This window comes from Morone saxatilis, unplaced genomic scaffold (assembly GCF_004916995.1).
Source record: "Morone saxatilis isolate NCDOM2014 unplaced genomic scaffold, NCSU_SB_2.0 Contig3, whole genome shotgun sequence".
Lineage (NCBI taxonomy): Eukaryota > Metazoa > Chordata > Actinopteri > Moronidae > Morone > Morone saxatilis.
This window is the reverse complement of record NW_023339873.1, coordinates 15618733-15632549: the sequence shown is the minus strand read 5'-3', so window position 1 is coordinate 15632549 and position 13817 is coordinate 15618733. Positions and strand designations below refer to the sequence as shown.

The 13817-nt window shown below is 40.4% G+C and overlaps 1 protein-coding gene across 1 annotated transcript in view; it reads left to right on the top strand.

Moving 5' to 3' along the window:
* The window catches only part of LOC118337085 (probable palmitoyltransferase ZDHHC14), a 43419-nt gene that overhangs the window by 25706 nt on the left and 3896 nt on the right, over positions 1 to 13817 (top strand). Inside the window, 7 exon segments of the mRNA XM_035673935.1 lie at positions 1299 to 1451; positions 5167 to 5276; positions 5279 to 5306; positions 6306 to 6354; positions 8205 to 8307; positions 8567 to 8676; positions 10755 to 10860. Of these exon segments, the coding sequence (XP_035529828.1) occupies positions 1299 to 1451; positions 5167 to 5276; positions 5279 to 5306; positions 6306 to 6354; positions 8205 to 8307; positions 8567 to 8676; positions 10755 to 10860 (659 nt within the window).

Sequence of the window (13817 nt, the reverse complement as noted above, 5' to 3'; positions counted from 1 at the left end):
CCCCACTAACACACACAAGCCACTCTGTTAGCAATGCTACAGGATTTTGTGTAAATCATCTCAAAATGATCTTCCTACACACAATCTCCTCTCAGGGTTTTGTGAGAGTGCTCAAATAGAGCTTAGCAATAATGGAATATAGGTTCTACCTTTTTATGGCTTGAAAATCACTATCATTGCTCCCATCCTTAGCGTTTAGCCTGTCATCACTGCTGTCTTCCTCCACCAGAGACCATTCAAAGCAGTGTGCCACCATTTTCTTCTTTGTATTATAGTGTGAGAATCATGGTGTTAAGTGCATGTTGAATTCCAGACTTGGTTATATTCCCTGAACTATGTTACAATTTGAGTCACTGTAACGAACAAAGGTTGGTTGTGGTTCACACACCTCAGCAGAATCTGTGTAGCTCATGAAAAGAGCTAAAATGGTCGGGCTAATTAAATATAATGAGCTGTGTGGGTTGTCCATGTTCAACCCTTTCAAGCAACTGATATCATGACATGTACCTTTTTATCAAAGGTAAGGATAATTGCAGATCAGTAAAGGTTTCACTTTACTGGAGCCTTAAGATTCACTCATCTCAACACAAATTAAACCAGACAACCTGAACATCTCTCTTAAACAATAAAATCTAGTGGAAACTACTGGTTTATCTTACAAATAAAGAAATGTGTTACCTATACCTTTTATAGTACCTCAAGTACCTAATTTTACAAATTCCATTTAACGTGCTAAATAAATAATCATTCAAGCATACAATTCTCTATAGACTGTTATATTTTTAGGTTTTCAAGGCAGCAGGACATTTATTGTTATTATCTAGCAAGACTGCATTACAAATGTAAAATGACTTTCCATTAGTAACCTGTAGCCTTCATATAGTGTTATTCTCTCTGTTGTTTGGGCTGCATTATCCATGCAGTATGTAAAGTTATGTTATAGTTATAGAAACTGAGTAGTGCCTCATGTAATAAGGTTTTAGAGGCTGTTTGGGAGACTGTAAAGAGATCATAGTCTATAATGCAGTATTGAAGTTATAACAGTGGGTTTTTCAAGCGTAATGTTACGTTTATCCTAACTTACTTTCTGTTTTTTTTGTCTGTATCTCTGTATGTTCTTTCCAGAGTTTTCCCTAATAAACATGTAATATTTTTGTGCCACTGGAAAATTCATAACATACCCACATACGGTACTGCATGTGGGTGTCCATTCGTGCCTGAGTGAAAACATTGTGCAGTAATATTCTCTGTGATTCTTATGTATCTCCTTTTATTATTCTCTCTTTGATTTTCCCAAGATGTGGCTAATGGCAGTACTGGCTACAAGCCTCCTCCCAGGACCAAGGAGGTGGTCATCAACGGACAGACAGTCAAGCTGAAATATTGCTTCACCTGCAAGATCTTCAGACCGCCACGTGCCTCCCACTGCAGCCTCTGTGACAACTGTGTGGGTGAGTGAAAATGAAATTCTCTGGAATGCGAGTGTGTATGTTTGGCTGATATTTGCTGTCTAAATTTGACCACATTCATTTTGAGACATTAGTATAATGAACACAAACAGTCAAGACCATCACCAAACGTCCTCTATCCAGTTTATGGTTTGTTTTGCTACTAAATATCTGTTTATATGAAAGAGAATCACATTTGTTATCCTGTTTCTTAGAATAAGCTTGGGGTTGATACATGTGCTGACACATCTATCTCTCCACCCCCCACCCACACAGATAAACACACAAACATATAATATACGCAAACACACGTTAGCACACACAATTCAAGTCGGACAAATTGCATCTGTATGTGAGAATGCAGCCAAGCTAAATGTTTACTTTATTATGCATATCTACAGTATATATGCTTACAAGAGTTGGCATTCACACAGAGGGGAGGGAGGGAGGGAATAGGTACAATAATGTTTGAGAATTTCTGGTCTTCACGGCCACATGCTCCATCTGAAGACAAAGCGAAGAGCACAGCTAGGCAGTTACTAAAAGATAGAGACAGATACAGAGACCTGTGTGTCTGTATCTTTCTCATCTGGGTTTCTGTGCTGCTCGCTCATCAGAGATAACTCCTTCTTTAAATGTCTTTCCCTGTCAGAAGTGGGGCTGACTAAAAACCCTGGGAGACAAAGATGAGGAAGTAGTAAACAGGAAAAAAGATGAGGAGTTGGTAGTCAGAGGCGGCAGATGCACGCTGGCAGGAAGGAAGACAGACTGGCAGCTGAACACAAAGATAGGAGGGCAGTCATTTTCACAAGCAGGCTATGTATGTCGATCCACAAAGGTGGATTTTGTGCACATTTTAGGTGGATTGTTCAAATTTTCCTCCTAGAGGTCCAAAGCTCCTGTCCTGCTCCGAGCTCCCAGTCTGGGCAGAGTTAGGACTGTTAGCTGCACGGCTAACTGAGCTAACAGTTTGCAGCAGTTAGCAGTTACTTTAGCAACAGGTAAAGCTATCTGTCCATCAGGAATCTTCGTATATCAAAGAGAGTTGAGGCAGAGCAGCCGGAGGAAAACCAGGAAACATTTTCTCCATAAAATATGATCCAGTTTCCCCACAATATGTGACACAGTTGGTCGGGTATGATGTAGTGCCACAAAACGCCACGCACTTCTTGCAGGAGATCGTATCCAATGTTAATAGTGCAGCAACAAGGCGCAGAGTGATAAAGAAAGAGGTAACCATTCTCATTTATTACAAGTCAGTGTAGCATCAAAATGATTTTGAAGCTGTTATTTTAAGGTCAAATACTTGTTGCTTTAGACCAGTATAATCACAGGAGATGTTTGGTACAAAAAACCTTTAAGGTGCAGCAGTGTGGTTGTATATATCCAATTCTTGGGAATAAGGTTTAAAAACTATGTTTAGATCATAGTTTTGAGCCATAGATGGGAGGGAAATGAAAAATGAGAAACTGACACATAGTTGGACTGTCCGTACTGCAGGTGGGTGGGAGGGATAAACTCAAGTGATGAATGTCAGTTGTAACTCGTGTTTTTACTTTCCCCTCTGCTCTCGAAGCTCCAGGTCTCCTCCCAACATGGCTCCATATCCCCAAAGCCAGGTTTCAGTGTGAAGCTGTAGAGATAAAGTATGATGAATAATAATACAGGGAATTAGGTCATTTGCAGGAGAAATGGGCCAACATTCCCTTCTCTAATGAGAGAAATATTATTTAATAACTCTAGCATGTTTGTTTTGTTTATATTGATCAATATGAGTAAGAAATTGGTTTGGCACTTGCTCTTCGACTGGAAATGGGGATCACATTGACAGTGAAAAAGTGGTACAAGTGCTTCCCTTGTATCTTGACTTCTCTCTCTCTTTCTCTTCCTCTGGAGCTGTAAACGCCAGGGGGCTAACAAGCTCTTAAATAAGTTAGCAGCCAGAATGGATAGTGCCTCCCTGGTGGATGTGGGAGATATGAATATGGTAGAGTCACTTCCTTTTTTAAGAGAGTTATCCCCCTGGGAGTGATAGAAGAGGCTTATAAGAATTATGATACACACACAAACACAGACCACTTTCCTTTGCCTTATGTCCTGCTCTTTTTATTTCTTCACAGTATATATTGTACAGATGGTCTCACTGTTTGTGTTTTAATGCTAGTTGGTGTGTTTGTAAGTTTTAGTGCTTGTTTATGTGCGCTGAGGATTGGGATTTTGTGATTGATTTAGTCATTTTAGGTCCGAGTTGCTGTTTCAAGCTTTTGGTTTCACTGTAAATAGGAGGGCTAAGGCTAATGAGCAGCCAGTGCCCCTAGTTTCCACTACCGCCTCATCCTAACCATAAGGTAAAAGGTTAATCTGAAACTTTGAAACAGCACACATGCTTCTGACATTGTTTATAGTGATTTGATTCTTAAATTGTTTTGAATATCAGTGGAAATCAATGCTCATTGTTCACACATCCTCACAAAGCTTCCTTACAATGACAAATTGAGAATAGGAGTGTATGAACACACATAGAAGAGCACCAGAAGTCTAATTTCTCTCCTAGCATTGTTTAATATTACAGACTATTGTGGCAGGCCGTGTTAATCAGATTGGACTAGTAGCTGCTGTCCCCTTTTTATCCTGTCTGACTAGAGGCTGCAGTTCCCAGACACACTTCAAACAGGCATTGATTAATGAAGACAAAAGCAGGTCATTTCACCTCACTAAACAAATAATGGCTCTGATTAATTAGTTAAGTAGCTACCAGAGTGCGCAGCTAGTAGTCCACACTCGGACATAGGACTGTGGAGTTGATTAAATAACCACACTTACAATAAGCACTCTATATGTATGTATGGATGTATGTATGGATGTTGGAACAGTTTCTTTTTCACATTAAAATGATCAAGTAGTTGAATACGGCTGCATTCAGATACATATTGTGTGTTTTGAATGCATTGCAGACTGAATTATGGACATTTTATTCACTTAAACAACACATATATTCAGATGAAAGAGGCACTTTGTTCAGTTGTGCACACTGTACCAAGGTGGCTGTCTGTGTTAACATATTGGAAAAGCCCAGTCGTTCTTAGCTGCATGATCTCTATGGAAGGAACACTGCAACATTTTACTACCTCTTTTTTTGTCTTCATTTACAATTCCTCAAACGTCTTTAGATATTCTTAAATTGAGGTCTTACTGAAGGCACTTTATCTGTTGACCCAGAAAAGTGCTTTCCTTCACTCTCTCAGTCCCACGGTGACAGGGGGAGTTTTTCAGTCATGCACAGTCATGTTGGCCAGCCTGTTTTATTAGCTAGTTCATATAAATAGCCGGTTTGCACTATGTGAAAAATGTGTATGTTATTATACCAAGACCCAGAGGGACGCTTCACCTTTCCCCTAATTTCCCACAGCTCCAGACTGGTAGTGTGTTCTTACATGCACTGTAGAAACCTGATCTTTTTTTAAAACCCGACTAAATTTGCATTAAGAAAACATAGACATCTTCTGGAGAAACCTGATTTCTAAGCCATGAGTATATAACCCAGTTTCTAGTGGGGATTTTACAGGAGCACATGAGCATGACGGAGACTTCAGACAGGAGAAATATCACTGTGGCGGCAGTGTGGTGTGATAAAAGAAAAGACTTGTAGGTGTGTGTCGTTGTATCCTAAATTATCTTTTCTTACTCTCCCTCTATCTCTCTCTCTGTGTCCACGCAGAGCGTTTTGACCATCACTGTCCCTGGGTGGGGAACTGTGTGGGAAGGAGGAACTACCGTTTCTTCTACATGTTCATCCTCTCGCTCTCCTTCCTCACCATCTTCAATCTTCCGCCTCCGTCATCCACACACACATTTTACGTAAGTAAGCTGAAGGGGAAGGGAAAGAAGGACGTTGTGCTCAGGCATGGTACACACACACACACACTCCTCCTGGCTGTGTTCTTGGTGTGTATCGAGCCAGCAGGTTGTAAGGGGGCGTTGTGAAAAGCTGCAGCATTCTGGCTTGTTACCATCTTTCCAGCTGGGAGCAGGCAGTGGACTGTTGGTCACCCTGTGTGTGTGTGTGTGGTGTGTGTGTGTGTGTGGTGTGTGTGTGTGTGTGTTGTGTGTGTGCTGGTGTGGTGTGGGTGTCTGGGTGTGTCGTGTGTGTGTGTGTTTGTGTGGTGTGTGTGTGTGTGTGTGTATAAATGACAGTCAGTGGATCAATGTTTCACTAGGAAAAAATATGGGCCAAGATTAACTGCTAGAAAATTGTAGTGCTGATTAACAGCCTTTTGAGCTTGTTCTTGTTTCTTTGATTGTAACCATGCTGTGTTGAGACTAAATGCTTTCACATTTGGCAAAAAGGCTTCATAGCAGTTTGACTTCTCTGATTATGAATACATAAAAAAACACAAAAGTGGTAAAACATGTAGTAGTCGCAGTCCTTCAGTGCTTCGGGTGCTGAAATCTCATCTTTAATCACAATATTTTATATATTCTGTAAAGACTAATTCAAAATGAACATGTATCTGCACTCTCTTTGTTGGATTTTGCACAGTTGCAATTAAAAGCATAGTAGAAAGACAAAGAGATCTCTCCTGCAGCCACATATAGCTGGCCAACACTTAATTTTTGGTCTTTCGTCTGGCTCAGTGATCCTACTCTTCACACTTGGGAACTAAATTGAAATGCAAATTCAAGTGGGCACCCTCTGCCTAGCCCAGTTCATCTTGTTGACAGACTTTAAACAAGAAAGCGCTTGTAGCAAGTTATGGCGCCAGGACGTAGTACCTAATATCTGATACAAATTCCCATATTCATTAAGTGTTGTTTAATGTTGGTGGTCTAATGGAGACTGTCTTTCTCTGTTCACAGGCTCCCATCAAAACGGGTTCCTCAACGCACTTAAAGATAGTCCTGCCAGATATCCTTTCACTGAAAACAGATTTTGGGCATTTACTGTCAAATGTGTGTTGAGTGTTTTGTCAGATTGTTGCTTCTCTCTGTCCAAAGTTTTTTACTCACCCAGCTTTCCCTAGATTTAGCTGTATTACATACGGGTCATTCTGTTGATCAGAATTCATTCGCAAGAATGCCTTTTCATCCATTGCTCTTGCCAGTTACAGCACTTGCATAACTGGTGCGCGTCTGATTAGTCCTGTTCCACTGGAGTAACATGGCACGCGAAGCAGCTCGTCAGTCTGTCTCTGTTGTTTGATTGAGTCCGTCTTTGATTTTATCTGGCTCTAACTTGGCTCCACTCCCTCTACAGAGATGTTGTGTGAGTGAGATTTTATATGAGCGCTGCTGTGTCTATCTGTGTTATAGATGCCAAGTGTGTGCAAGATGTCTTAGGCTTCCACATATCCTTTAAGTCAGCTTGTTGTCTCGACATCAGTAATAATCATGTGGACTTCAGTAAATCTGAGCAAATGTCAAATGTTTTATTTTGGCACCGCATTAAAGTTTGGTTTCACACCATTTGACCTTAGGTTTTAGCTGTAAATCGAGGCAGGAAACGTAGGAAGCAGTCACCTAACGTTAAAATTTAAATTTATTATCACCTCTTCAACACACTGTTTTTGTGTAGAGAGTGACATTTATTTGACCTTTTTAAATATTGATGACAGCCTAAACCTGCTGTTTGCTTTCAGTGTACTCTGCATTATGTTTTTGGGTTGTCCATGTGTCCACCCCATTCCTGTGAACACAATATCACAGGAATGCCTCGAGAGAATTTCTTCAAATTTGGCACAAATGCTCTCTTAAACCTCTTAAAACCTTTTTGACTCAAAGGTCATTAGGGTTTTTAGCCATAATTTAAGAATGAATTGGGCGATTCCAGATTTTACACACATGACACAATGAGTGATGAGACAGTACAGATGTGGGGGTGTTTTGTAGTGTGAAACATTTTTTTCCGCTTCTCTGATAATAACCAGAATCTATGATCAAGTTTGGAAAATCAGAATTGATCAAATCTAAATGATACCCAACTGTTTCTAAGCCACTAATGAAGTTGAGAGCACAGGGCTATGATGTCTCTCCCTCTCTGCCTTTCTCTCTATGGCTGAGTGAGATAACTGTTTCTCTGGCAGAGAAATGTGTGCCAACCCAAGCTGATAACGACCTGTGTCCTACAGGACTTTATTAAAGGGGAATTGCCGTCGATAGTATTGTAGCAGTTCTTTGTACTAGGTGAATGATGACATATTTCGTCCTTGCTAAGGAGGAAGAGATTGGGGAACGAGGAAAAAAAGAGGGCATTTAGTTTACATTATTATATTAGATTATTATACTGACCTACCAAGTAATTCATTTTTTTTCAATATGCCCATCGGGATCTATCTGTACTACATAGTGAACCTGTAGTGTTTGGGTATTTTGTAGGTCTTATTTTATACATATGATACTCTTTTAGAAACTTTATCCTAAGATGTAATTAAGGGTCATTGTAGTTCATTTTCATAAAGGCAGAAGGATTCCTCTTGGACATTGTGTCTTTTTGTGCTTTATGTAGAGCAGCGAAAATGAGCAGTGTTCTGCAGTCCCAGCCAAATGAACTGGTAACTAGGGACTATTGGCAAGAGGGGGACAGCCCTGAGGCTGTAGGTCAATATGCTAGCTGTTAGAACTTATACTATTTTTTTATCCGTGCTGGCTTCGTACGGGTTTTTGATGTGTGTGTCTTTGTCAGTGTTGTCTGTTTCACTGAATGTAAGGATGGATTAAATGGAAACTGTGGCAGATTATTCCTTGACTTAATTGTGTCACTGTGCTGGAGGTGGTGGTGTGTTTCTTCTCTGTCTGGTCCATAGTGGGCCTCTCAGGCTTTCATACCTACCTAATCAGCTCCAACCAGACCACCAATGAAGATGTGAGTATGAACAACTATGAAATAGACATCAGTACGTTACATGTGCTGTCTATTAAAATTTCTTAGTTTACGGTTCAGTATAAATTATTTTTTAAAGCCACAATAACATAACTTTAGAACCTCAGATCTTGTGTAACAAATTAAAAAAATACACAAACATAATCTCTGTTATAGTCTTAGAGTCTTGATTCCAGTGAGACTGGAGATATAATAATCTGTCCCTCTAAAACTGTGACTTATGTTTTGTGATCTTCTCCAGATAAAAGGGTCTTGGTCTTCTAAAAGAGGGAAGGACAACTATAATCCCTACAGCCATGGCAATATATTCACCAACTGCTGTGCAGCCCTGTGTGGACCCCTGCCACCAAGGTGTGACACGTGAATGTGCATGATAGTATTTATGAGATGATTTACATATTTCCAGGTGCCCAGATGATGACATATAAGCCCTATCATTCCTTGCTCTGAGAAAACCCATTCTGTAATTTTTCACCTTCACAGTAATAGGTCACACCTGTTTTTTTTCCCTCATTGTAATATTCTGTTGTGTCCAAAGGCTGAAATAAAACTGTTCGTCAAGACTCCTTTTGATTTGAGAAGCTGCTTTGAAATAAGTCTGCCTGCAGCCTTTTCTCTACACATAGCAACTAAGATGCTGCAAGAGTACAAAGAATTCCAAGCCCATTTTAACCAAATCCAAGATCAAATTTTTTTTTTTTTTTTTCACACTTTTGCAGTTCACATGATTTAATAAAAATACAGGTCAATTGTCACAGCTACATTCTCATGTCCATGTGCCTGTAAGGGTCAGTACACATTGCACATTCCCTCCCAGCTTAACTATTCTCACTATTCAGTACCAACAGCTCTCATTACTGATCTCTGTGAAACAGTTTTTTCCTTTGACTTAAACAGCCCTTTTTTCTTTCATCGTGGTTAGAAATGTGTTCGTGCTTACTCACTGGATCAGAGATACTGACTATTGCTCTTATCTTTACTGGCCACTGTACCCACTCTGAAGATACAGTACTCAGTGACGCTGTCAAGACGTCACACACATCTCTTAGCCTTTGGAACATGCAGCCTTTAACTTTGTCTTTTGCTTTGCACCCATTTAACAGTTGAGAACAAACGTGTCCACCAGAGCTGATTGCAGCCATTCTAGATAATGCGTGTGATTCCACCAGATTTCAGCCCTTCGTGTCGCGGATATGATGGAATCAAGGCGTTAGAGAATCACAGTCTCTAGTTTAGCAAATACATACAGTACCTTCGCGTCTTACTTAATACATCTAAAGAGACACATACTCTCCCGCGAAGTATAAGACGAGCAACGATGGAGGCTTCTGGGAACATTCGCTCTCTCTCGCCATACTGTGCTCTGGCCATTATAAGCCCTAAGTCACCAATAATGATACCTGTGGGTGGCAAAGGAGAGTCCTCAGTGCCCAGGTGGCTGCCATCTGGGTTTGTGTGTTTGTGTGCGTGTGTGTGTTTGTGGCCAGCCACAGGCATTGCACAGCTGGCTCTACCAGTAAGAAAGGAATGTTTCACCTCAAACTATGTAAGCAACGCTGCCTCTCACACATACAGACCTCTCGCACTTCATTCCCTGCTGAGACCTTGACTCACATTTTCTAATAAATCATGCATAAATATTTTTATGCTTGTTTCCTCCTAACTGCATTTGCAGACGTTCCTGTATTCATTACCAGCACTGCTGTTGGTTCCTAGAGTTTGTCTCTGTGATTCTTCTAAACCGTTTCCACCTGAATCCAGCTCAGTCCCACAGGAACACGCTGTCAGCACACACTCTGTTAAATGATTACCCTGTTTATGCTGTCTAACACCTCAGATGTGTGTGTGCGCACGCTAGAGATTGCTTTGTCAGATCAACCTCTATCTGGCTGATAAATAGCCATTATCACATAGATCTGGCTCATGACCACACACATGTCTATGTGTATACCGAGAGTTCAGCAGGTTGTTGTCTAACCAGCTGAGTTCTGCAGCATTAACATTAGGACAGAAACAATGATTCACTCCAGTGCTCCACTGCAGGACCTCAGTGATTTATTACCAAGTTGGGATTTTATGTGTTTGTGTGAGTGGAAGATCTCAGTGTTAAGACTCAAATGTTTGTAGGCTTGTACACAATAATGCAGCACACATTTGCACCTGCACACTATTGTTTCTGTGAACAGTGTGGGACCACTAACACAGTCATTTGCACTCTGCTAATCCTTCCAACTCCCATTGACTCAACCTGGCTGTATGATACAGCACTGTTTCATTTGTACATCTGTGTTTTCGGGATTTCAGGGCTCCAAAAGAATCTATTTGTTGAGACTGCTCTACTGTATTTAATCTCTTAATGGGTAACACCATTTGCTATGTAATATTTGTGAATTAACACCTTTCTCCGTTGTTTGTTTCTCTCTGTTTAGTCTCATTGACAGACGGGGCTTTATCCAATCAGACACACCACAGCTGGCACCACCAACCAATGGCATCACTATGTATGGCGCCACCCAGTCTCAGCAGAGCCACATGGTAAGACACTGACCTCCAACATACTACCATCTGGTTGATCATTTTATAGATATGAAAATGCAGACTGAGTCACTAGTGGTTCACGGTGAGTGGGTACTTGATTGATGAAGTTTTAGGAATAGTACAGTCATTGATTAATGGGACTGGATACTTTAGATCCTCTATTCCCAAAGGTTTACCAGTATTGTCTCACAACCAAACAAACTCAGTTTTCTGCTTTTTTTTGCTGGACACAAGATGTCTCCTACTTCACTGTACAGTCCATTCTCAGTGTATGTGCACTGGTGGCTTCAAGCTTCTACATCACACCATTTGTGATGTCACAAATTGTTCTTAGGCCCCCTGTAAAATCTGATTTTCAGTGAGCACAGAGAAACTTTTCACCATTTTCAGCTGAGGAATGTAAAAAACATCTTTCTAGTGTCAAACTGCACAAACATCGTGTGAAGCTCAAACATCCAACTGTAGATGATTTCTGAGGGGAAGGGGACCTTACGGATTATAACATTTAGAAACATTGTGAATGTCGACTAAATTCACCATTCCCGAGTTCCTTGGCTGCAGTGCTTTTTGGTCCAGTCTCAAACTGGCCATACCGTTACTCCCACAGAGCCAGGCCTTGGTCAGCGTGACCTGCAGAGACAAAGCATCTTTCACAGCAGCCTGTCTGACAGAGTGAAAGTCCAGCTGTTGTCTTTTGTTTATTTGCCAGAAAATCAACTCTCACAAACTGAGGAAAATGAACTTAGACCCATGTCAGTTTGAGGAATTGAAACTACAGATAATACTTTGTACATAATTGTCTCTAATTGTCATGGTAAACGTTAGCTATTGGTTTAAGGACTAGATAACGTCAACTTGGCAGAGAGGGTAAAGGCCAGATGAGGTCAAACTACTTCAAATAACGGCTTCACTTAATTCTCTGACACAACATACAGCAGAATCACAAACGTTGTCATTTTCTAACTGTCCAGACCTTGGAAGGCCAATCCACTTAGTCTTCCTCATCCTACTACATTGAAACTGATCAAATTTCTCTAGAGTGCGAATAATAAGAGAGTGATGTTTTCAATTCTGCATGTGTCGCTCAATGTTGTTTGTAAATCAACAGTCAACAGTAGCAAGGAAGGCTCCTGTATGGTTTAATCAGTCACACTACTGTATTTAAGATTAGAGGTTTCCTCATTATGCTGATGATTCAAGTCTTACAGTGGGCCCAAAAAAAAACATGGGTAGGAATCAGAAAGAGATAAAATATATTAGACCATTTTGTGCAAACTTTCAATCTTAAAAACTGAAAGTTCACCACAATCAGTAAACAGATACCTCCTGTAATGTTAAACAGTCTCCTTCAGTCTTGGAGAGAATAGCTGGTGTCGTGAAGAGGACATTGTACTGACCTCACTGACCAGTTTTCCCCTGGTGCCTGAATAGAAGCAACAAGTAATCTGTTGTTCAGTTTAGCTGGTAACCTCACCCATTACACGCTAGATTTAAGGCCTGTTTACACACAGCTATTAAACGTCTTTCACTGGTGCCCTCCCTCTGCGTCACAGTCATCTCGTTGTTCTCATCCAAACTCTACCTCATCCTGTTAGGTCTCATTGAGATGTCAAACATGACTGTCATCTGTCTTTGCGTCCTAACTGTGTGGACGACTTGTAATGGGCCGAAAGCCACGGGAACATTCCCTTACGTTAGCACATTCAGAAATAACTGCCATCTGTTTTCTGTAGCGGCCGTGATTAACAGCCAGAGTTGTCCTATTGTGCCGGCTGCTGGCCATTTATCTGCACACTGACGCACAGTCAGCTTGATATCCATTTGTTAAACTCTGTAACATGCCACATTGGTAACGCGTCAGGACTATAAAAACACCTTACAAATCCAGACCACTAGACCACTTATTTCATGTCCATGTTAAGAATATTACATTGTCATGTAGGTTAAAGAGAGACTGTCGGTTTGAGTTAGTGAAATTGCTCAAACCATGATGACTAAAAGTCTCCCATCACTTTCTGTCTGTTTACTACTGAGGTGTGTGTGTGGGTGGGTGCTATTTGGAGAAAGTGTGTGAATGTACATGAAGTGTGTGTGAGAGAGATAGAGGTGGCAAAGGTACTGCAGAGAAGTATAAAAGTATAAAATAGAAATGTATCGTATATTTTGTTAATTTTATTCTTAGGGTTGTTTTACCCATTGGATGTCCCCACAGTGTGGGAAATACAGTACAGGAGGTCGGCTATTTTTATCTTGGAATCTCTTGATGTCAACTCAGGACAGGAGAGACCTCATCAATAGATTGTGAATCAGACATGTCACATAAAATATGTAACAAATAACATTTCTAAACCTAAAGATGACAGAGAAGAAATACATTAGATTGTTTGCTTTTTCAACTAGGAATTTCTAAGCACTTAAAGAGTAACTTATGTTTGATAGCACTCTGTTGGTTAATGCATTGAGGTTGCATTTGCATTTTGGGGATAGATTTCTTTATGAGGTACTTTTGTCTGTGATGCAGCTTAAAACGGCAGCCTCTTGTATAGAAGCCTTGTAAGCGGTTGCCATGGTAACAGTGTGTGAAATTATGTCACATTACACCCAGACAACATAAAACCTCCATTTGGGATTTGACTTTGCGGGACAGCAGTCATTTTCAGTTTGCTGATGACAAGTCGTCATAGTGTTGAGCTAAGGGTCAGCTCTCACCAACCATGCAACAACAAAAAACACAAAACATGGCAGACATTTTCTGGTTTCAGCTCCATTAATGTGAGAATAACTGGTTATTCATGTTTTAGAGTATTGTTTGAACTATAGAAACATTTTGAAGACGTGACGTTCAGCTTGGGAATATTCTATTTTTCAATCATTTCTGATATTTTCTAGACATGAATACTAAAAATAAAATTATAATTGACAGATTAAACTGTAATAACAGTTTTTAGTTGCAG